This window comes from Felis catus, chromosome A1, assembly GCF_018350175.1.
Source record: "Felis catus isolate Fca126 chromosome A1, F.catus_Fca126_mat1.0, whole genome shotgun sequence".
Classification (NCBI taxonomy): Eukaryota; Metazoa; Chordata; class Mammalia; order Carnivora; family Felidae; genus Felis; species Felis catus.
Genome location: NC_058368.1, coordinates 197,152,678 through 197,177,182, shown reverse-complemented (window position 1 = coordinate 197,177,182; position 24,505 = coordinate 197,152,678). Strand labels below are relative to the sequence as shown.

Below are 24,505 nucleotides of genomic sequence, written 5' to 3'. Positions count from 1 at the left end.
GTGTTTACTGTGGAAGGAACTGAGAAGAGAAATCCCTCACATCCACATCATTTCTCAGCACTGACTTGAGTGTGGGTGGGACAACTATGGACAAGTCAACGGCATGGACAAAAGAAAGCACTGTCTGGCCCCACAGAGACTGAAGGGACCTAAGAACCACATGTGATTTGTGGGTGCCGTTGGCCCCCTTGTTCAAAGAGACAAACTACAACAAGAAGACATTGTTGAGACAGTTAGGGGCATTTTCTTCTGGACAGGTATTAGGTGATTGTGAGGAAGTACTGTGAACTGTTTTTAGGAAAGAAGATGTCCGGTAGGCTTTGAGATGTTTTGAGATCTCTAGGGGAGATACGTGTTGCAGCACATAGGCATGAACTGACACAGTGTCTAAGATGTGCTTTGAATACTTCAGAAAAAAAAAAAAAAGATGAAGCAAACCTAACAAACCCTTGACAGCTGTTGAATCTGGCTGATGGGCATAGATGTACGCATTTTGTGATTTCCTCCCTTTTGAGTATTTTTGAAATTTTTCCATAATAGAAAGGATTACTTATGAATTTGTGATGGGGTTGCCCAAGGGGGCAACATCGTGCACTGTGTTTGGAATCAGAAAGCCTAGCCTTCGGTCTCCGCTCTGCTGCTTACCCCGGCCTCCCTCCCACCTGCCCTCCCTCCCTTTCGGCCGAGTTAGTCATTTTAACTGTTTGACTTTTGGTTTTCTCATCTTTCAACTGGATAGAAATAATTTGTTTTTCAGAGTTGTTGGAAGGATTCAGTGAGAAAAATGGGGGCGATCATGCAGTGATGGGTATTGAGCATAACAGAAATGCAATGCAAGGGGTTGCTGGGGTTGTTAAATATCGTTACATATTGAAACATCAGCTCAGAGTCACCAGCAACCAATATTATCTATCAAAAATATCAAAATTACCTTTGCCTCAAGATCTGGAAATGTGGCCAAAGTATTAGTTCACATAGGCGGGGAATTGGCTAATTACTGCGTGGCTGTATACAGAATTCTCGGTGAATCTCTCCTTCAGTCTTCAGTTAGCTAACATCGTGGCGACCGACAGGGCATCTCAGTGATTCCAGTAAGTTTGCAGGCAGGATATGTGCCAGATATTTCTCTCTTCAAACATAATGTTAAATTTTATGTTGAAAAAGTTCAGGCCTCCAGAAAAGTTGCAAGAAGAGTAAAATGAACACCCTTCTACCTTTCACCTAAATGCAGGAATTGTTAACATGTTGCCACATTTCAGGTGCCATATATTTCTAACTCTGAAAGCTTTTGACAACGTATCGACTTTCTAGGCTGCTTGGAAGGGCAAGAGGTCGGGAAGGCAGAAAGGAGGGGGGGAAACTGGCTAAGGAATGCAGAACCATGTTTCATTATGTGACCTATTTCTTTTCATATAAGACAGATACGAAAGGACAATTCCGTGGGTGGGGAAATAGGAACAGCAGTTTTTTTTCATTGACCAGCCTGAGGGACAGCCTTCCGGACCATCTGTAAAAATATTAATAAGAGGAAGTGCACCCTAAAGTCTTGGATATGACCCCCTTTTACTCCCAAAGGAAGGAGGAATAGCGTTCATCCATACACCCCCTGGGGCACAGAATGCAGGCAGCAGGATGCGGGCGGGTGGGGTCAGCCATGAAGCATGGAGAGGAGGCACTTAGGTGAAGTCTAGAATCCCCACTGAGTCTTGGGCAGGGGGGGGGGGCCTCTCCAGACCAGCTACAGAAGCCCCTCTGAGGAAGCATTCATGCACACGGTCTGCCATTTGACATCTACGCAGCCCACACCCCTGTGGGTCACACACTGCGCCAAGCACGGCACCCCCAGAGGATACGCACAGGGTCCGCTTCTGCCTGCACCTGCCCCCAGCCTCCACCTCACATCCTCAAGCGTTCCCTCTCTGTCCCCTCCCACCTTATTTCAGCGCCACCTGTCCCAGGAGGAGTTCTACCAGGTCTTCGGCATGACCATCTCTGAGTTTGACCGGCTGGCCCTCTGGAAGAGGAATGAACTGAAGAAGCAAGCCCGGCTGTTCTAGGCAGAGGCTCTATAAATATATATGCATTTATATAAAGATATATGTAAAATCTCTATACTGAAGCTCGGTATAATCCTCTCTTGTGTAATGGGACACACTGCCTGCCATGAGACTTGCTTTTCTGTACTGTCAGGCAAGCCCACGTCATCGAGATATTTTTATGCTCCTTACTCTCTCTTTTCTAAGTGCTCTGGGGTTTGGGAAGGGATTTGAGGGGACTCCCATCCTTTTGCTGGGGATCCTTTTTATACGGAAACATCTGTCCCTAACCTGAGTCCCCCAAGGTCCAACTCTCTTTCCTAAGGAGGTGCCTGAAGAAGTCTCTCTTCTCTCTGCTTCTCGGCTCTTGCCCCCGTCTCCAGGGTGGATGCTGACCATGGAGTTTTCACACCTTATTGGCCCCAGAGGGGCCCTCCCATGGGAGGAGCCACGGCGATCTCCCCAAGTCCCTGAGCGCCTTTGAGAGCCCGTGCAGAATTTTCTCCACCTCTCCAGTTAAGAGTTCGGTGCTCTCTGGGGGTGATGCGCTTAGCAGTGTGGGCCTCGGATCTACTCGATACAGCAGCACACAGAAATGGATAGGGCCTTGGCCTCTCTGCAGCTCCTCAGTCCTCCTCCTTCTGTCCTTGATCCTAACCTCTCCCTTGTCCAAGTCTCACGGTAGGGGAAGAAAAGGCACTTCCCTTCCCTCCGCCACTTGCAACTGGCCCCTTTGCCTGGCCCTGACGCGGAGACGAGGGAAGACGCGGGAGCTGGAAGCAGGAGCCAGAGCAGGGCACCTGTTAGAATTGGAGCTGCAGGACCTCTTGGGACCCTTCTCTCACCCCCACTGTTCCCAGCGCCTCCTGACCCTTCCCCCCCTTTGGAAGAGAGGCCCAGTACTTCAGCCTGTATTCTTTGGCCTTACTACAATCAATGTGCCTGACAACTCAACACACCACAGGGCTAATGTTCCCATCATAGCTCCAACAGTACAACTAGACAGACAACCTCTAATACCCCTCTAAACATCGGACAGGCCATGTCCCAGAGAGAGCTTCCTGGTCTACCCCTGCTGGTCCCTAGGCTAAAAGGGCAACCAAACCAGCCCCCACCAGTCATCGGCTCCCACTACAAGGTTGGCCATGTCTCATTGGGGAAACCTTTGGAAGAATCGCTGCTTATAGAATTCCAGAATGAAGCATTGGCCAACACTGCTCACGATCACCCTGGATTTCCCCAGTGGCTGCCTTCCCTGCCCCCTTGCCTTCCTGAACAAGAGTAAAAGCTTAACTTTAGCTTCACTCCTCTCCTCCCTTCCCCAAACCTTTGACCCCAAGTTGGTGATGTTTGGTGGGTCTGTTCCTTCTTGGAGATGGCTTGATTTAGATCACTCTGAGGTCATGGAGGAAAGACGAAGAAGTGAGAATAACCATTATCACTGTCAAGAGGCTGGTGATGTGACGTGGCAAATATAGAACTGACTTCAGTCCAGCAAACCCTCACTGAGCACCTGCTGATGCTGAGCACCTGCTGTATACAGAGCACGGAATAAGGGAAGGAGATGGGAACACCAAGATGAGCAACACGGGATCTGGGCCGGGGTGGGGGGCATGCCTACTAACAATGGGTGTCGTCAGGCATGAACTCAAATGTGACGGTTGTAAGGCGGGAAGTGATGGGAGATGGCACGAGAACATGTTTGTAGCATTCCTGAAAAGGTAGATGCAGTTGGTGGAGACCAAGGAACGCTTTCTGGAAGAGATCGCATTTGAGCAAAGTTCAGGAAGGATCTTTGTAAACTGAGAAGAGACTATGACTTGAAAGGGTGATGGGACGAGGGGCCAAAAAGAGGTCTAACGTACTCTCATTTAAAACATCAACCCTCTCTGCAATTCTCTTTTTGGCCAGTGTAGTTCAACTGTCCCGACCCTTTAGAAATGTCCCCAGCCAGACACAATCATTGAAACTGCCTCATTATCACTGGTTGAGAACTTGGCGAGATTGAAGGGCTTTTGTTATTGTTGTTGGGTTTTTCTGTTTCCCATAAAAGCACATAATTTCAACCCAGACCTGTGTCCTTCTGTTGTTTCCAGTGTGAGTGGAAATGTGTGATAAGGGAAGAGACCGATCGTGCACATGTTCCAAAATACAAGAGTCTAGAGAGCAGCTCTCCCTTGGCCTCAGTTTCTCCTTCTGTACATTAAAATTTGACAACGTAAGCATCACCCAGATTGTCTCCTGCAGAACGTGGGGTCCTGCAAGATGGTACAAGATGTTCCAACAAATACAGGTCCGTGATCCAAAAAATAACGATAATGACAATAGTTCGTTAGTAAGTACCGACAGTGTGCCAGTCTCGATGCCTCGTATATGCCTCATGTCATGTCAGTCAGCCTCTGTAACAACCCAGGAGGGAGGACATAATAATTATTTCCATCTCACAGATGAGGAAGCAGCTTTCTTTTTTTTTTTAAAAATTTTTTTTTCAACGTTTTTTATTTATTTTTGGGACAGAGAGAGACAGAGCATGAACGGGGGAGGGGCAGAGAGAGAGGGAGACACAGAATCGGAAACAGGCTCCAGGCTCTGAGCCATCAGCCCAGAGCCTGACGCGGGGCTTGAACTCACGGACCGCGAGATCGTGACCTGGCTGAAGTCGGACGCTTAACCGACTGCGCCACCCAGGCACCCCGAGGAAGCAGCTTTCAAGAGGACACATGATTACCGTGATGGAGCCAGGAGCCAAGTCCAGCCTTTTGGGGCTTAGACCAGTTTAGCCACGCTTAGCAGTCAGGATGTTTTCTGCCACAAGTAAGGAGCGCCTTCTGAAGACTGACTTAATGAGAGTGCATATTGTCCTGCACGGCAGGAAATCAGTTTAGCAGTCTGACGATGCCGTCGGGGGCCCAGGTTCTTTTCACCTGTCCTTTCCACCATCCTCGGTACAGTGGCTTTTGTCCCCAGATGTGACCCCTCATGTTTACAAAAGGCTGCTGTGGCTCCAGGCATCGTGTCTTCATACGACCACATCAAAAAACAGGAAAGAAATTTCTCTTTATGTGTCTCTTTTGATCAGAAAGCTATCCCAGGAGTCCTCAGGAGACTTCTCAGGTCCCATTGGCAGGACTAAGGAACAGGTCCATGACCTTGCTGCACAGAAGGCTGGGAAGTCATGTATTGGGCCTTTTGAGACTCGATAGTGGGTGGCAGGCGCTGTGCCGAGAAAGAAGAGAGATGGGGGAGACAAGGAAGGGCCTCTAGGCGAGTGAATCACGGTGTCCCTGCCACAGCCACTGTCCCTCGCCTTAGGGACTCAGAAGGCACATTGCCAAAAGTCCCTCAGAGCCCTGCAGTACCTTTGTTTAATCCAGCGTGTCATGAGCTAATTTGACATAACTCTGTTTAAGAAATGTTAGACTCACTGCTATTTCCACTATATTTCCTATTCCTGTCCTAAGGGAAACACTTCTTTCATGTTTGACATCTCTCAAGATGAGATGTGGCTTCAAAGTATCTCCTTTCCTGACCTCTCATCCTATGATTCTTCTAAGTATCGTGCCCGCCACAGCCCCTTCAGACAGGTGGCTCAAATGTGCAAAAGGACGCTGAAGAATGCCCCTTTGCTCCCTGCCTACACACACGCCCAGCAAATGCTTAGTGAGCGTCTGCTGGGAGGCAAGAGCACTTAAGACTCACCAGTGTGTAAGGCAGTGTGGACTGTCATATAGCTCTGGTCTAGAGGAGGGGACAGACTGTACATAAGTAACAGAGACAGACGGCACACAGAGATAGCTACTGCACAACAAGTAGAATACTGGAGAGAGAGGAACTCACTTCACGGACTCGCTGAAGGATGAAAACGAAGGAGCCAAGGGAAAAAGAGAGGTGGGAGTGTTCCCGAGCACCGAGGATAGCATGAGCAAAGGCACTGTGGTCGGTGAGAGTTTGGTGTATTTGAGGAAGTAAATGTTCCAGTGAAGACAGAGAGGTATGAATGAAGGGGAGAATGAATTTAGAAGAGGTGGGAAGGCAGGCAGGGGCGAGAACACACAGGGAGACAGAAAGGATGCCTCTCATCCATTCAGGCTTTGTGGAGATTGTCTGTGGCTTGCACTGTGGTTATTAACTGACGAGATGCAGGGAAAATCACTCTAAGCCTTGTTACTTGGAGTGTGGTCCCCAACCCCAGCACCGGAGCCACCTTGGGAGCATGTGAGAAGTGCAGACTGGCAGGCTGCACCCTCGACCTACTCAATACACATCTGTATTTTAATAAGACTGCCAGGTGATTCACACACATGGTGAGGGTTTTATGGACAAATGCAACACATTTGTGCCAGGCTTTCTGAAGTTCTAGAAGGAAACCTTTTCCCCATGCACATGACCTTTTTGAACACTGGGGGGCAACCTTACATTAATAAAGCAGAACTTAAGGAAGGCCGGAGGGGGGGCGGGGGGGGCACAGAAATCGCAAAACGTGAGAGTTAAAGTCAATACAATGGCCGCATTTTGCAGCCACAGGAACGGGCCCACCGAGCATCTAAGCAGATCAGGACAAGCAGCCAGCTCACCTTCACGGGCACCTGGAACAGAAACATGGGCCTGGCTGCGGAAGGTGTCAGCGGCTGCAGCCGGCCGCTGAACAGAGCCAAACGTGGAGGAGAAGGGCTTGAAATTCAAGGAGGGAAATGCTCTGCTAAAATTCGTAGTAATTCACATCCCGTAACTGTGCCCGCTCCGGTCATACCCCGTGTGGAATTAGGTTTTAAATGCTTCATTTTGCATCAGACTTCAAGTTGCTAAAAGTCTTGACCACACAATGATAAACACCTGCTGATATACACAGCCATGAGCTGCTATCAAGCACTCAAAAGCCCTAGAGTGAGGCTAAATAAATAAAATCCAGAAGCTGTGAAGACGAGGGCCAGCCTCTCATTACCACCCAGGAGCCCCCTTGCCTCCTGACCTGGGCTGGTCCAAGGTGATTGGCACAGGAGCACAGGCAAGAGAAACCAAAGACCTGCAGCCACACACACACACACACACACACACACACACGCACACACTCAGAGTTAGTCCTCAGGGCAAATTAGGGCCATGGGTGCAGATGAATCAGGTCACAAAGTAAGGTGACATCTATGCCCATGACCAAAAGTGTTTCCCAAATTTCAGTCACTCAAACACAACCTTCTTGAGTTCCATCAGATTATTTACTTACTGCTATTTACGTGATACGTTTCTTTCAAGGACTCATCCCTGACATTTCTATTTTAAGCACTCTCAGTGAAAGTATGGATGCCTAGGGACCAGTTATTGGCTTTTCATACAGATTCAAATACTTTCATAACTCTTCAAATATGTTGGTGTGTGTAGTATCTAAACCCGGGCCACATTACCCTCTTGCACTGCTGGTGGGAATGCAAACTGGTGCGGCCGCTCTGGAAAACAGTGTGGAGGTTCCTCAAAAAATTAAAAATAGATCTACCCTATGACCCAGCAATAGCACTGCTGGGAATTCACCCAAGGGATACAGGAGTGCTGATGCATAGGGGCACTTCTACCCCAATGTTTATAGCAGCATTTTCAACAATAGCCAAATCATGGAAAGAGCCTAAATGTCCATCAACTGATGAATGGATAAAGAAGATGTGGCTTATGTATACAATGGAATACTCCTTGGCAATGAGAATGAATGAAATCCTGCCATTTGCAGTAACGTGGATGGAACTGGAGGGTATGATCCTAAGTGATAGAAGTCAGCCAGAGAAAGACAGATGTATCTTTTCACCCATATGTGGAATTTGAGAAACTTAACAGAAGACCATGGGGGAAGGGACGGGGAAAAAATAGAAAGGGAGGCAAAATATAAAAGAGTCTTTTTTTTAATTTTGTAAAAATCTTTATTTATTTTTGAGAGAAAGACAGAGTGTGAGCAGGAGAGGAGCAGAGAGAGGGAGACACAGAATCCGAAGCAGGCTCCGGGCCCTGAGCTGTCAACACAGAGCCCCATGCGGGGCTCGAACTCACGAACCGTGAGATCATGACCTGAGCCGAAGTCGGATGCTCAACTGACTAAGCCACCCAGGTGCCCCAAAACATAAAAGACTCTTAAATACAGAGAACAAACTGAGGTCTGATGAGGGGGGCGGGGAGGGAAAATGGGTGATGGGCATTGAAGAGGGTGCTTGTCGAGATGAACACTGGGTGTTGTATGTAAGTGATGAACCATGGAACCCTATCCCAAAGCCAAGAGCACACCGTATCAGCCAACTTGACAATAAATTATATTCAATTTTTTTAATTAAAAAAAAATTTAAATAATTATAAATAAATAAATAAATCCGTCCCACCTTGCCACCAGGAGTCTGCATTCCACACTTTAGGAAGCACTGCTCTGTTTGACAGAAGAGGGAGGGGAGAAGGAGACGTGTGTTCCCTCAGTTTCTTCATGATGAGTGGTCTCTGAGGAGCCAAGGGGAAAGCAACCAGAAGATTCTGCAGAGAGAAGCAAACACAGGCTTCTTTGATAATCGAGCAGGGCCTGACCAGCCCCTGCCCACCTCAGGGAGCCAAGACCCTCGTGGACCGCTGGCTGGTTCCCAGGTGTGTGCCAACGGGAAGTTCCCAGACCTTGGACGGTTTTTGTTGGATATGGTCCCTCCCGCTGAGGCCCCAGGTTGTGTAGCCTTTGGGCTCACAGGTGCCGTCATGAGCTGCAGCAGGGACATTACAGCACGAGGACTAGACTCAGCCTCCCTCAGTGCAAATCTCAGCCTCGCCATTTACCAAGCATGGGTTCTGGGATGAATCGTGTCCCCCCAAATTCAGATGTTGAAGCCCTTATCCCCAGTAGCTCAGAATGTGTCTGTTTTGGGAAGGAGGGCATTTAAATGAGGCCATTAAGGTGGGCCCTACTCCAAGTAGACTGGTGTCCTTATACGAAGAGGAGATTGAGACACACAGAGACCCCAGGGATGCAGGGGCCAGAGGAAAGGCCATGTGAAGAGGCAACAGGAGGGTGGCCCCTGAGGAAACCAACTCTGATGGCACCTTAAGCTTGGACTTCAGTGTCCAGAATCGTGAGAAAGTAAATTTCCATCGTTTGAGTCCCCCAGTCTGTGGTATTTTGTGAAGACAGCTTTAGCACACTAATATACCATGTGGAACTGGCTTGTAAAATAGGAATGATGACATTTATTTCACAGGGTGGTAAGGTCAGAATGCCGTACGTCAGGTACAGTAGCTGGCTGCAGGGGAGGTGTGCATTTGACTGCTGGGCATCTCCCTCATTCCTAGATCAGGTGGTTCACCCAGACTACCAGTGCCCCCTCTGGTCCAGTGCTGGAAATGCAGGCAAAGGGCCCTGGTGTTCTCAGCCGGAATCTCCATCTATAAAGGCCTGCAGCGCCATGACCTTCTCTGCCACAGACTGGGAGAGACCACCTGTAGATGAAGGTTAAGCAGAGGAAGGCTGAGTGTGGAGATGGAGACAAAGTAGTGAATGCACTATTTGCGTTCCTGGATCTGAGCTGGCCTAAAAGCCAACCTCACCCCTTCGGCCCCCCAGCCCCGCTCCGAGCGAATAAATTCCTTTTCCGGTTTAGGCTGGTTTGAGTTGCGATTCTGTCACTTGGCCACCAAAGCAGACGTGACCAATGCGCCGGCTCCTCGAGAAAATGAATATTAACGGCAGCATCTCAAGCCAAGTCTCCAACACCTTCTTGTGCATCAAGAATTTATTGTCATACAGAAGAAGTGGGATCGCCTATCTCACAGGGTCTTGCCCACCTGGATCAGGAGAAATTGTCCTCAGCGATTTGCCCTTCTGACAAAATAGCAGCGCTATTTAATTTTTTTAGCCACACATACAAAACGCCACTCCTTAGCAGACCCTTGGGTAACAGGAGCTGAAGTTCTGGAAGGCTCCTACGTTAAGAGTATGAGGCGTTCTTGCAGCGAAGAACCTGCCAGGACTGATCAACATTTGCAGTGGTTTGATTTAGAAAAAACTCCCTGCAGGGGGCAGCCCGGCTGTGTGGCTGCAATTTCGGTATCCCTTAATACTTCCACAAGCATCTGACAGCCTCTTGGGAGGGAACCCGTACTGATTACAATAATAACTCGCACTCCTGACAACGGGTCAGGCACTGAGTTAAGCACCTGACATATCTCATTTAATCCTCTGGGTGCTTTTCTTTTAGCCTCATTTTACAGATGAGGAAATTGAGCCCTCGATAAGTCATCCATTGACGATTTCGCAGCTGTAGTAGCAGAGCCTGAACCTGAACTCAGGGATGTGTCACCCTGCAGCCCACGAATTTGGCCATGAATTTGGCCGCTGTGCAACAAATACCTCGCTAAACAGCGTGCTGGCTGAATTGGGGGAACCTTCCCCTGTGCCAGGCAAGGCACCAAGCACTCTCCATACACGGTCCCATGTAAGCCTCACAAGCCCCCAGCCTGCAGCCTAGAGGTGAAGACAGGGCACAGGCAGCCTTTCAGAAGAGAGTCAGCCTATGGGGCAGTGTTAGGGGCTGGGCATCGCCTCGGACCCTCAGCGTGGAGGCACCCAGAAGGACAGACTCTCCAGAAGGCTTCATGAGGCCATCGTTTCCCTGAAGGTTCCACAAAGGTATCTGTCGGCCAAATTAAGACCATCCTGCAGTGTTTTAAAACACCTGGAATTCATCACCAACATTTTTAAACCAAGAGACTTTCATATTTTTTAAGATCCATTTATTTTTGAGAGAGGAGAGAGACGGGGTTCGAGGGGGGGAGGGGCAGAGAGAGAAGGAGATGCAGAATCTGAAACAGTCTGCAGGCTCCAAGCTGTCCGCACAGAGCCCGACGCGGGGCTCCAACCCACGAACCGTGAGATCAGGACCTGAGCCGAAGTCAGACGCTCAACCGACCGAGTCGCCCAGGCGCCCCAAATCAAAAGACTCTATACTAAAATCTGGATTTCTGGGTTTTCCTGAAAAGTCTGGAGCGGTGGCCAATCCAGGCCCATGTTCCCGCTGGCCACGCTGGCCCAGGTTGCTGGCTACTGGCCTTTCTGACGGGACAACAGTGCTCTCCTTTGCCACGGACCCCAGCGCTCCCGGGGCCGCTCACACACACCGCTCCCCTGCCTGGCCCTTCAGGAGCTTCAGTCTGTGAGCCTCATTTAAGGAGCCAAGAGTGCTCTCTTCTTGAGAAAGGACCCACAGAGAGGGGACAGGCTTCATGCGGCATCTGGGCACGAAAACAAAAGCTCCTTTTCCCCCAGACACAACCGGGGCACTGGGCTCTGTTGAGCGCTGAAGCCGAGCCCTGTGGCCTGGCCACAGGTAGGAGCCCCGGGCCCTGGAACAGAAACCTGCCGGTGTCATCCATGAAACTCTTTCTCTTTCTCCCAGCAGCTGCCACCCGGCTCTCCATCTGCTTTCCGGGGCCCAGGGTGGACCAGCAGACATGTGTCATTTCCCTGGGTAGGGGCCATAATGGCGACATTGTGCTGAGTAGAACAAGAGAAGTTTTCATCCAGCCACCAGCCCTGGGCAGACACTCGAGCAAGGGGCTCTGGGGCTCACTCTGCACCAAGAGGCTCGGCAGAGGGGCCCTGAGCCCAGGAGAAGCTCAGTGGACTGGGCCGCACGCAGTGAGGCTGGGAAGCAGAGACGGACGGCTTACAGAATACCCCACTGCCGTCTCATTTCCCCCTGCAAACACAGGAGCGAACAAGCAGTCCCAGAGGATAAATGGGACCCCCTCCCCTCCCCAGGACACATGCACTGGAAGAAGTCTCGTGCACCCTCGAGCAATTCTTCACCGACTCACTCCACAGGACTCACCACCACTTACCGGACGTGGGGCACCGCACTCAGCAGTAGGGATCCAGCAGTAAGACACAGCACCCACCCTCACAGTGCTTGCAATCTGGGCGGGGGGGGGGGGGGGGGGGGCGGGAAGAGGCCAGGAGAGAAGTAACTAGGAGACTATGCATTGATGAACCGACCGAAGAACTGAGATTCCCGCGGCCACCGAGTCCGTTCGAGATCTCAGGTCTGAGCGCCCGATGTGTGGATTTTCTTGCTTTTGCCGGGATCTCCTGAGCTGCTTATCTGTGCTGAGCAAAGGGGCTCAGTGCAGAAGGCACCCCAAATACCATCACAAGGAACTCGGACTCTACACTTGAGGGCAGAGGGGAGCCATCGCATATTTTTAAGGGGGATAGGAGGGCGATCAAGGAGTGTTTACTCTGGTGGCCGTGGTGCAAGCCGGCCTAGAAGCAAGGTGACAGGGGAGAAGCCTAGAGTAGGTTTCTTCCACTGGGACAAAGAATCTTCAGCCTCCAAATTTTTCTTTCCCAGGGCTTCCCAGCTCCACCTGATAAGCTAAGAATGAGACTGGGGAGTATCATTTGTTTTCACAAGACCGGGAGAGCACGAGGGAGTTGAAAGCTTTCTTCCTGGTATTGTTCACAGGGATCAAATTTGATATCTTTTTACAGAGCCAGAGCTCGCCACACATAACGCTCGAGACAGCACAGACAAACCCAGGATGGAGCAAGAAAAATCCCGTCAGAGGGCCGCACTCACGCAGAGATATGGGAGGAAGGGAAGGGGGAAACGGGGCATTCACAACCTCCATCCCATCCTTCACTGGGCGCTTACCTCCCGACACCCCACCATCGCGCCAAACCAAATGGTTGTGCAGGCGTATCCTGCGGTTTCCCATCCCTGTGGTTCTTCTCTTACTGTTTTCTCTGCCTGTAATGTAATCTCTCCATTGCAGGTTCATCCAGCACTCTCTCTGCGATCAGCGAGAGACTCTTGCTTTGTCTTGATGAACTGCAAGAACGCCGTGTATCTCTCCTCTGGCACTTTTCACATAATAATTTGCAACGCGTTTATTTTGTACATATTCATCTCCGCTACTAGGTTGCAGATTCCTTGAGAACGGGAGCCCAGTCCTACTTAGTGTTAGTTTCCCTGCAGGAACTTGCACAGAATGCAACAAATATTCCTCAGTGAACTGATGAAAAGTGGTGACGAAAGACCCCATTAAATGAAAAGGACATAAAAAATACATATAGTTACTCCTTGCCCCAAACCCACAAGCAGGGTTTCTCATTCACTTACCCAGACAGCAACCAAGCTGCAGTCAACTGAGTCAACAGTGCCACCCAGTGGGCATTATGAGTAATTATATAAACCAGAACCCCTGCACCTTCACGGAGACTTCTTAATCCTTAGCCCAACTGTGCCCAGACCGCGTTCTCCCATTTATACATTTTTCCTGGTCCACAGCTCAGTTAATCCCGCTCCATAAACTATTCCACAGATACATGTAAATTCTCCTTAGTCGTTTTAACTTCTCTGTTCCAATTCTCTGATGAACCTCCAAAGTTCTTGAAAGTTTCTGAAATTTCTTTTAAAATTCTACCGGGGCGCCTGGGTGGCGCAGTCAGTTAAGCGTCCGACTTCAGCCAGGTCACGATCTCGCGGTCCGGGAGTTCGAGCCCCGCGTCAGGCTCTGGGCTGATGGCTCAGAGCCTGGAGCCTGTTTCCGATTCTGTGTCTCCCTCTCTCTCTGCCCCTCCCCCGTTCATGCTCTGTCTCTCTCTGTCCCAAAAATAAATAAACGTTGATAAAATTCTACCAAAACCTCCATCGGCCTTTGCAATTGTTATATTTTGTATTTTTTATTCTTTCCAATGAAATATTACACTTTTAAAAGTATTAACGGGCTAGCCTGGGAACCGAACTGCTATTTACAGCCTTGTTTCCAAGTGTTTCCGAGTTCAAACAGTGAACTTTGGGAATTTAATCCACTTGTAAATTGTTGGTTGTCTGCTTTAGGATTTAAAATGTTTTAAATATATTTTATTTATTTTTGACAGACAGAGACAGAGCACAAGTGAGGGAGGGGCAGAGAGAGAAGGAGACACAGAATCCGAAGCAGGCTCCAAGCTGTCAGCACAGAGCTGGACGCAGGGCTCGAACTCACAAACTGTGAGATCATGACCTGAGCCGAAGTCGGACGCTCAATCGACTGAGCCACCCAGGCACCCCTGCTTTAGGATTTAAACTGACCTTTTCAAATTGGAAAAGTAGGCAGGAACAAAGAGGAACTTGGAAAATAATACTGCCTCGCATTTTTAGAGCTATTTATGGTTTAAAAAGTGGGTTTGTACCATCATTTCGTTTGCTCTCTCAACAGCTCTATGAGGTCAATAAAAGGTCTCCCAAAACACAGATGAGCAAACAAGTCTTGTTCACTTGGTAGAGCAAGACCTCACACACAAGTTTTCAGACTCAAATCCTTTCGGTTTTTTTTTTTCCAGCACACCACATTTCCTCCAAGTGCTCACGTATACACCCTACAAACAAAAGCCATACAGTTTTTTGAAGACAGCGTTAATTTCAACTTGCCATAAAAGCAATGGAGGAAATAATTCCCAGTCCAGGCAAGTGCAGGATGCTCTTTCCCAGCCTGTTCTTGTCTCTCTGCCTTTGTACAAGGTGTTCCCAATGCCAGGATGTTCCAAGTTAAAGGAGTTGCCTAGTCAAAACCGAAAACAGAGACTTGGCCCCTCTTCGGGAGGAGGGGTGTCTAGGAGGAAAACTGGGCTTGGACTTCACTTGATAAAAGGTCTTCACTGTAGACATTTGATATCGTCTGTAAATGAGTTATACCTCTTTCCACAGAGATACACTAAGCAGGATGAAAGAAGTTGACATTCTTCATACAACTTTAAACTTAAAGCCCATTCCCGGACCACACTGCCCACAGCAGTATTTTCCCTACGTGCTGGAATTATTTTAGAAGGGGCGCACTGACCTTGCACTAAATTTTGTATGCCAAAAGCATTCGTTTCCACAACGTGTATCGCTCCGTGTTGGCATTTCTTCATCTGTTAAGACACAAAGAATCTCAAAAATTGGAAGTATCCCAAGCCTGCCCACCTTTGAATCCTCTCTTGTTTCCCCTTTGCTTCGACGCTCTTCTCTTTGGAGATCTTTATTATCATTATTTCACTCTTCTCTCACACCGTTATTGACAGGGCACCGGCGCAGTCCACTATCTAGAAGGTGCTCAGGAAAGACCTGTCGACTGGAGGAGATAAACCCCCAAGCCAGGAAATGAGTGGCAGCTGCTGGGAGAGGTTTCGATTGCACCACCGGAGAGGCGAGGCGGGGGGATGGCGGAGGGGGAGGGGGTGGGAGTGGGGGGACACGTTCTGACAGTCTAAAGATGGCATGGGCTGGGAGGTGCGAGAGCAAGCCCCCATATCCCCGGGGGAGTGCGAGCAGAGCGGAACACCGCGTGGTCGCGGCTGGGGTGGGACGCGCGGGCACCGGGGCGTGTGAACCCGGCAGCGGGTGCCCCCCCCCCGGGCACAGCGGGAGGGGCGCGGGGGCGTCGCAAGGCAGGGCGTGGCGCGGGCGTGTGCGGGACCCGGGACACCGGCCGGCCGCCCAGGGGGCGAGGCGTGCTCCGGGTCTATTCCGGGAGCGGCGTGGAGGGGCGGGCGCGCGCGGGCGGGGGCGCCGGGCGGGCATCCTGTCTGGGGGAGGGGACGCGCGGAGGGCGCTCCCGCGGGGCCGGGCTGGAGAGCGCAGCGCTGGCCGCCGCCAGCCCGGCCGGAGCCGCTGCGCCCTGCTCCGCGCGCCCGGGGACGGCCGGCGCCATGGACCGAGCCCGGGGTAAGAGGAGCCGCGGCGCCCGCACTTGCGGCCGCGCGGGGCGGGGAGGGAGAACGGCGATCCGGGAGCCCGCGAGGAAGACGGGGAGGGCGCGGGGTGGGGGCTGACGAGGGGTCGCAGCGGGCGCGCGGCCGGGGGTGGGAGGCCCGAGGCAGGGTGTACAGGTGCCTCCTGCCGCCGGGGCATCCCGGGTGTAGATTAGTCCCTCGCGTCGCGGGGCTGAGTCGCCTCCCGTGTGTTTCATACACTCAGAGTCTTAACTTCATGAAAGAATGCCACCCCCCCCCCCGGGATTCCTGAGGACAGCGAGCTCCTCCTCCCCCCCCCCCCACCAGGCCCCTCCGGAAGAGTGAAATAGGGTTGGCAGGTTACACTCCCAAACACGGGGCGCGTGAAGTCCCCACCGTGTGCCCCGCGAGACGCCCGGGCGACCTAAGTTTGCAGCTGCCTAGGGCGTTGAGAGAAGGAGGGGCCGGCGTGCGTGTGAGTGTGCGCGTGGGTGTCTCTGACAAGCTGTGTGACCTTAGCCCAATCCCTCTACCTCTCTGGACTAGTGACAAAGTTGGATTGATGATGTCTGCGAGGCCCCTTCTTGCTCCCACGCTTTTGCAGGAGTAGAGTGTGTTTGGGAGAAGTTTCAGAGGTTGGTGAGGGCTTGTGTAAGTTGACATAAATAAGAAAAGAGCAGCACTTGAGGGGGACCCTACTTAAGAAGAGGCCGAAAGGCGCCTGTCTGGAAAGAAGTGGCCTGCTTGGGCATGTGGGCAGGGCCCAGGGCTGGGAATCAGAGCACCAGGGTCCGAAATGCTGCCTCTGCCAGCGGGCGAGGTCACAGGTGTGAATGCGCTCGGTAAACTGGCCGGGGCTGTGCCAATTTGAGAAGCGTTGTTATTCTCGTTGCTATTATTATTAATGGAATATTCCTCTGGCTCCCTGATAATCTCACACCTTTCCTCCATCTGCCGGTTTGCTGTGCTGAAGTCCCCAAGGGGGTCGGGGAGAACAGTGATGAGGGGTGTGGAAGCAGTTAGGGCACCCGAATCAGGGATGAGCGCATGGGCAGGTTTTGTGATAAGCTGCCTGCTCTCCCAGAGAGGGAAAGCCAGGCTCAAGGAATTTCCAGCGCTCTAGGGGACGTGGCTTCCAGTTCAAGATGCTCCGGACAAGCTCTCCACCCACCTGGTCCCAGCACAAGACACTGCATACACCTTCTCTTTTCGGGCTTGGAAGGGCAGGCAGGAAATGGATGGGGCTTCTGTTTGCTCTTTGGAGACTGAGGTTGTGATTTGTAAAGCAGTTCTCACCTGTTAACTGACTCCTGGACAAGTGTGCAAAGAGCACCCGCACTCACCAGGAAGGAAAAACAGAGGGAAGCACCTCTAATGTCCCTCAGTCCTCAATTCCCACCCCCGCATCATAGATCTAAAGCAAAGAGCACCCCCACCCAGGAAAAGTTGTCAAATATCACCCCGCCTGGTCCCCAGTACAAAAATCCAGATCTAGCCTACCCCGGGTTGTAGGAAATGTCCTGTGTCCTCATTAGACAGACCAAGGGGACGGTAATTTGCTTAGCTTAAAATGCTCAATAACTGACGCCTCCTTTAAGAAGGCTGTCTCCAGAGCCCTCTTCCTAGGGAGCCGGACTTCCTTGGACTCTGGTGGTGCTCAGAATGTTCTAGAGCTCTCTCCCATGCTGTTGGCGTTCCCAGCCCCCTTTTCTTCTCCTTCACAGCTCTTGTCTCAATGTGCTGTTAACTCTAAGAGTTAGTGTTTGGACTATATGCTTAGTGTCTACCTTCGCTGCCCAAAGGTAAGCTTCTGGAAGGCTGGGAGTGGATCTGTGTGGTCACTCTGCTGACACAGTGCCTGGCACACAGGAGGAGCTCGCTGAGAGTGGTTCAGTACGTTAACTAGTGATACAAAACGCACCTGGTAGAGTACCCCACGTTGATACTTGGTCGATTTTTTTTAAATTTTTTTTTTAACGTTTTATTTATTTTTGAGACAGAGAGAGACAGAGCATGAATGGGGGAGGGGCAGAGAGAGAGGGAGACACAGAATCGGAAGCAGGCTCCAGGCTCTGAGCCATCAGCCCAGAGCCCGACGCGGGGCTCGAACTCACGGACCGCGAGATCGTGACCCGAGCTGAGGTCGGACGCTTAACCGACTGAGCCACCCAGGTGCCCCTGAGGTCGATTTTTTAAAAAGAATACACAACAGAACAGTTCCTGTGACTTGTAAAGGCCTTCTCCAACTGTGAGTAAGGTGGTCATGTGGCCGGGGCACGAAAGACCACTAGATCCCAAGTTGTCTACCCTGCTAAGTTATTATGAACATTATATGAATTAAAGCAAACTGTGTATGAACTAGAATGTGAAACCTGTGTGCATTTCCAAATGAAAACATGAGACTTCAAAAGTCATTCCTGCAGAACTTTCTTGTTGTGCCCCTGTCCCCAGGTGGGTGTGTGCCCTCGCTTCTGTTATCAGGGAAGGTTTAAGAAGCATAGGTCTCATTTCAACCCCACACCTGCCACGTGGGGAGTTGGATGTCATGCCCAAGATACTGGGGAGGAAACTACCCTTCAGTATTGATAACGACAGTAACTGAACTCATCGTCGGAAAGCAGGCTGGGCAGGTGTATTAGTTTGCTAGGGTCGCCATGACAAAATATCATAGACCAGATGGCTTAAACACCAAATGTATTTTCTCACTGTTTGGGAGGTTGGAAGTCCAACATCAAGGTGCCGCTCAGGCCGGTTCCTGTGCGGCCTTTCTCACAGGTTTGTGGATGTCCACCTTCTTGCTGTGTCCTCACGTGGCCTCTTCTCTGTGCACATGTGGAGAGAGAGAGCTCTCTGGTGTCTCTTCCTGTTCTTATAAGGACATCAGCCCTGTGAGATTGAAGGCCCAACGCTTATGACCTCATTTAACCTTAAATACCTCCCTAAAGGCCCTGTCTTCAAATACAGTCACACTGGAGGGTTAGGGCTTCAGCCCATGAATTTCAGGGGGGTACAGTCCAGTCCAGAGGAGCAAGATTGGGTCACTGACGTTAACTTGCGGTCACTTGCTGCGTGGGGAACGGAGCTGGGTTTGAACCAAAGTCCTGATCTTTTTATTTTTAATTTTTTAAATATTTTATTTATTTTTGAGAGAGAGAGAGTGAGCGCATGAGCGGGGAAGGGGCAGAGAGAGGAAGACACAGAATCCCAAGCAGGCTCCAGGCTCTGAGCCGTCAGCACACAGCCCAATGCAGGGCTCGAACTTGTGAACTACGAGATCATGACCTGAGCCAAAGTCAGACGCTTAACTCACTGAGCCACCAGGTGCCCCAGTGAACCAACGTCTTGATCTTAGGCTTACTCCTGACTACCTCTGCTGTGGCAGGTGACCTGCCCAAGCCCTAGAGCAAGGCTTGGACGCCATATCCTCCTGCCCCTTCACACCTCAGCTGTGCTGTTCATATCTTCACCAGCAATTACTGCACCAAAGCTCAGCACCAAAGTCAACCAACTCAGGAATGAAAACAAACCTGGGAATTAGGATTTCTCTTCAGACAGGCTGTGTGTCTTCCCATGAGTAAAGCAAGATTTATACGATGCCAGAACAGACCGAGAAACCACTCAGACTATAATGAAATCCCTTTCGGTAGGATTTCCCAGTTCATGAATATCGTACGAAGAGAATAACAGACTAATGGCCGTAAATACCACCTTCTACAAGACAAATTAACTTATCTTCATATGAGGATTAAAAAATACGGAGACTGATAATACCTATTTCTTGGAGTCGTTGTAAATATTAATTGCATGGAAGGTTCTTCAAACAAGGCCTCGCATGTGGGACCCACTCAACCAAAACTATTGTGATTACTGTCTTTTCTCACCAGACTCCACATAATAAAATCGCTTTATAAAGTTTCACTTGGCCCTCCCCCTAGCTGGGCTGACTCTGATGACAGCTCTTGAGTCCCTGCTCTGTTTTAAGGACTGAGCTAGACAGCTTCGCGTACAACTCCCAGACAGGGTCCGTGTCATAATCTTCTCTGTATTCTGGAGCTCCTTTGTGGAGCGTGTCTCTTGCAAATCCATCTCTGACCCTTGCTAACCGGACCGCTGTCCAACTGACCTCTCTGAGTGGCTGAGAAAATACTGATACGTATGCCAACCTGTCCATTTTCTCTTATTTATCCTGTTTACTCATGCCTACTGACTGGTTGTGTCTTCACAGTTTTGCTTCTGCGAACCCTCTAGTCTTCGCAAGCCATCCTCCCCTTAAAGCCTTGGGTCTACATTTTTCCTGATTTTGTAATATGCCTTCTTAATGTCCAAGGTTCTGTCTGATCTGCCCACCTCGTGTGAAGCAGCCGATTTCCCCAAGATTACTTTCCTTTCTACTTCACCACTCGGGCTTCTTCAACTAGTTGAATTCAACCCAAGATGGGAGTTTCGTTTGCAGCCTGTATTCCTTGGGAGACCATCTCATCTGCCGGCCAACTCAAGAAATAATCTGAGGGGCGCCTGGGTGGCGCAGTCGGTTAAGCGTCCGACTTCAGCCAGGTCACGATCTCGCGGTCTGTGAGTTCGAGCCCCGCGTCAGGCTCTGGGCTGATGGCTCGGAGCCTGGAGCCTGTTTCCGATTCTGTGTCTCCCTCTCTCTCTGCCCCTCCCCCGTTCATGCTCTGTCTCTCTCTGTCCCAAAAATAAATAAAAACGTTGAAAAAAAAAAAAAGAAAGAATCTGAAACTCTGCTTTTCATTAAATGAGATTGTTGTTGTTCAGGAGACGATAGAGGAACCCATTCTAACTATTGCACCTCTGTTGGACCAGCTTTGAGAGCCATGTGAGGGAAGCCCCATCTTCCCTATCCACAGCTTCCAGGGGCCAAGCAACCTGTAGCTCCTCCTATTGGCTCGTCACACAACCTCCATCACCAAGGCCATGAATTCCCATGCGGACATACCTCTTCCCCAACATCCAAGTTCATTCTTGACTCCTTCTATCCATTACTGCCCTTCTGGAAGAAATACTCAAGCATATTCGTATTTTCCATCCAAATATATGTTTGTGGACATCGCCCTGGTCAGCCTAGAGACTCAGTAAACCGGAATGGTTCAGAGAATGGATAAATGTGGGTTTGAGTTTTGACTGGAACTTTCTGGCTATATGATCTTGTATGAATTGGATCAATTAATTTCTCTGAACTTCAGTTTTATTTCATTCGCAGCGTCATGGGGAAAGGTAATACGGGAAAGCTAGCTCTTAGGAAATCGTCAGTAGTGCTAGCTGTTTGTATTTATCATACACAACTACTTGGATTTCAGCCACTCTCTGTAACGGCCGTATGTGGCCATATGGGGCCATGAGATTTGAACTTACTCTCTTCCCCATTGAGGCTTCTTCTGCTGTCCCTGGTCACTGCTTCCACTTTCTTATCCCGCTCAGCCTCCATGGCTTTTGGCGTCTCCCATTTTTGCCGAGGTCTTCTTCTGCCTCTCCCTCAAATATCAGTTTCAAACCCCACTTCTCACGTGGGTGAGAACCCTGCCAAGTTAAGTTCCTCCCTCCCCAACCCCTGCCAGAAGCCTATCATTACTCCATTCTGATCTTTGGTTGGGAAAAAACAATCCTGTGTTTGGATACCATCAGGTTCTCATACCTTTCTTACCCTTCTAAAAGAAACACGCAACTGGATAAAAAAGTAAAGTCCCCGCGCACGTTCTCTCTCTCTCTCTCTCCCCCCCAGGCATTTTCCTCCTTCCTTTTCTGGCCAGACTTCTCAAGTACACAGTCCGTACGTCAGCCTCCTGCTCCTTCCCCCACACTCCTTCCTGCATTCTCCCTTCCAGTCACACCTTCTGCAGAAAGCCTGTTCTTCGGGGTCACAAATGGTTCCATTTTGTCTCATGCGTCACCTCTCCCAAGCCCCATCTCCTGGATTTCTCTGTACCGCTATGGACCCTCCACTCCTCTAACTGTATTCTGCTACTTGGCGGAGATGGGGAAAGCGTGGATTTGGGGATCGAATAAGTCTAGGTTAAATAACCACTGCCCCATCCCTCCCAGAAGTCTTTCCCTCCTCCCCTCCTGCCCCCCAGTCCCACTGTTATCAGAGCTTCTCCCGCCCCAAGGCAAGTTGCCCGGCTAAGTCTGGTCCCCGCAGTCTGTAAAGCAGGAGGAAGGGCATCCAGAGTTGGGAAACGGGACCGTGGTAATATCTGCCCAGCGCCCAGTGCCTGGCCCGTGGTAGGTGCCTCCTGATTGTCATTTTCCACCTTCCCCTCTGGATCGCTTGCTTTTTTCTTGTTTCGTGTCTCTTGCCCCTCCCTCCCCACCACCTCAGCCCTCTCTCTACACTCCTTCTGTAGGGAACCAAGCCGCTCTGAGGGGGACTCTCAGTGTCTATCTTCAGCCATGAGATGGGCTCCATTCCTGCCTTACCTCCTGCCTGTGGCGCATTTCCATTCGGAGGTCAACTCAAACTCCGAGTGACCCAATTCTGAACTCCTCTTATTTGAATCAGATCACCCTTCCTGTTTCTCTTTTTCTGCTAACAACACAGCCACGTGAGGAGCTATTGAAGGAAATGGGGCTGTTTGTGAACGAGACTAAATTTGAAAGGGGGACATGGGATCAGTCCTGTAGAACAGATAATAGACTCTCCAGAAGGCTGTACAAGAGAACTACACAGAGGCTGATTTAGGCTTGATCTAGGAGAAGCATCCAAATGAAAAGAACTATTCAGTACTAGAATTGGAGATGCCCAGGGACATAATGAAGCAGAGGTTGAATGGCCACAGATCAGGGAACCACAGAATGGCTCCTATGGGGACCACCGTAGCATATAGGTTAAGAACAACTGTCACTAAGGGCGCCTGGGTGACTCAGTTGGTTAAGTGTCTGACTTTGGCTCAGTTAGAATGGGTGACTCTATTGTCTCCTGAACATGATCTCACCATTTGTGGGTTCAAGCCCCACATCGGGCTCTGTGCTGACGGCTCAGAGCCTGGAGCCTGCTTCCGATTCTGTGTCTCCCTCTCTCTCCGCCTCTCCCCTGTTCACACTCTGTCTCTGTTTCTCAAAAATAAACGAATGTTAAGAGGCACCTGGGTGCCCCAGTCGGTTAAGCATCTGACTTCGGTTCAGGACATGATCTCATGGTTTATGAGCTCGAGCCCCGCATCAGGCTCTGTGGTGACAGCTCAGAGCCTGGAGCCTGCTTCCGATTCTGTTGTCTCCTTCTCTCTCTGCCCCTCCCCCACTTGTGCTCTGTCTCTCTCTATCACAAATAAATAAAATGTAAAAAAAAAAAATTTTAACTATAGATTTGAACCTCCACCTGGCTCATCGTGTGCATCCTTTGCAGTATGCTCAAATATTACTTCCTCAAGGCAGCCTATCCCAATCCCCCCAAGCCACATCTCCCTTCTGTAGGTGCCCCTGGCACCCTGCACTTCTTTCGCATTCGTTGCTATTCTCACAATTATAATCGGTTGGGGGATTGAATTAGCCGTTAATGTGAGCCCTGTGAGGAGAAGGCCCTCCTTACCTTTGTTCCCAGCTCTTTCCCTAGCACCTAGTGTAACGCTTGGCATGTAGCAGATGCTCAAAAAAACGTCTGTGGAGATGATGAACAAGTGAAAGAAAAAAAACACAAAATCCACAGAGTGGAAGTTGGACATGGCCGCCAGGATTCTCCATTTCAGTGACTGTCATTTTCGGGATACAGAAACATAGACTTCATCGTTATCCACTGTTTCCTTTGCTTTCATCCTTCACCCAATAAGACCTTAAATCCTGTTGACTATTATTGAAAAATGTCTCTTGGATGGCTTCTCTCCTCTATCCTGTGGGAGCTTCCTCTTTCCTCTCTCACCTTCTCCAGACTGCCCTTAGGACCACTCTCTATTTGCCTGTTTGACTCCAGTTGGACTCACAGTCCTCTCCTCTGGAGCCTCCTGAACATATGCCCCCCCAGAGGTCTGATGGGTGGGTCTGGAGTGAGGTTTGGGTGTGTGTGCTTTTTGCAAAGCTCCCAGGTGAGTCTGATGTGCTCACGGTTATCAGCAGCGCCCACCTTTTATCATGACCCTTGACCTTGCTCAGACACCTGCCAGGATTCCCTGTTGCTGTCGGGGGCACTGCCTTTCACGCTTTTCAGCCGAGTGGCATGGCGGGGTCTGGATCTTTGGCCCAAAGTAGTCTTCTGAAATGTCTCATTTTATCTTTAACAAGGCAAGCAATTTTTCTATCGCAGTCCACAATATATCTGAACACACTACCCCCTCCCCCCGCAAAATCTTGGCACAGCGAACCTCTAAAGATGCCGATGCTTATCTTGGGGCTTCTCCTTCCCTACCGCACCCTGAACCATCCGTCTCTTCTGTGGCTTCTCGCAACTCTGGCCAAAGCCCTGTGAAGCAGACAGCTGAGACATCTCCCCACCGGACAGATGCCCAAACTGAGCTTCGGAGAGGTGTCCCTGCTATTATCCCTCCCTGAAAGAGACCAGCTCGGCCTCACCCACCTGTGAAAACATCCCTGCCACATTCCGCCTTCTACCTCCTCTCTGACTTGGGGTTACCCCCACCCTCCTCAGTCTTGGCTTTTAGAAGATTATACTACAATAACTCAAATGCCTCTCCTATGTGTATATGAGTCCTGTGGTCCGAGACCGTCTTGTCTTCTCGTTTCCGGTGTCTCACACACAGCAGATGTTCTATAATAACAGCCAACTGAGCGCTCACCAGGAGTCAGGCAGTCTCCATTTGTT

General features: G+C 50.3%; 2 protein-coding genes across 9 annotated transcripts in view; both read left to right on the top strand.

The window, feature by feature from the left end:
* ABLIM3 (actin binding LIM protein family member 3) overlaps positions 1 to 4,106 on the top strand; it is a 110,458-nt gene extending 106,352 nt beyond the window's left edge. For all 8 annotated transcript variants that reach the window (XM_006928010.4, XM_019810883.2, XM_019810880.2 and 5 more), the window contains one exon: positions 1,944 to 4,106. In XM_006928010.4, the coding sequence (XP_006928072.1) occupies positions 1,944 to 2,057 (114 nt within the window). In that variant the 3' untranslated portion in view covers positions 2,058 to 4,106. The remainder of the gene's footprint in view (positions 1 to 1,943) is intronic.
* An 11,480-nt stretch (positions 4,107 to 15,586) lies between these two features.
* The window catches only part of AFAP1L1 (actin filament associated protein 1 like 1), a 63,461-nt gene continuing 54,542 nt past the window's right edge, over positions 15,587 to 24,505 (top strand). Inside the window, exon 1 of the mRNA XM_023260562.2 lies at positions 15,587 to 15,730. Coding sequence (XP_023116330.2) covers positions 15,715 to 15,730 — 16 coding nt within the window. The 5' untranslated portion in view covers positions 15,587 to 15,714. The remainder of the gene's footprint in view (positions 15,731 to 24,505) is intronic.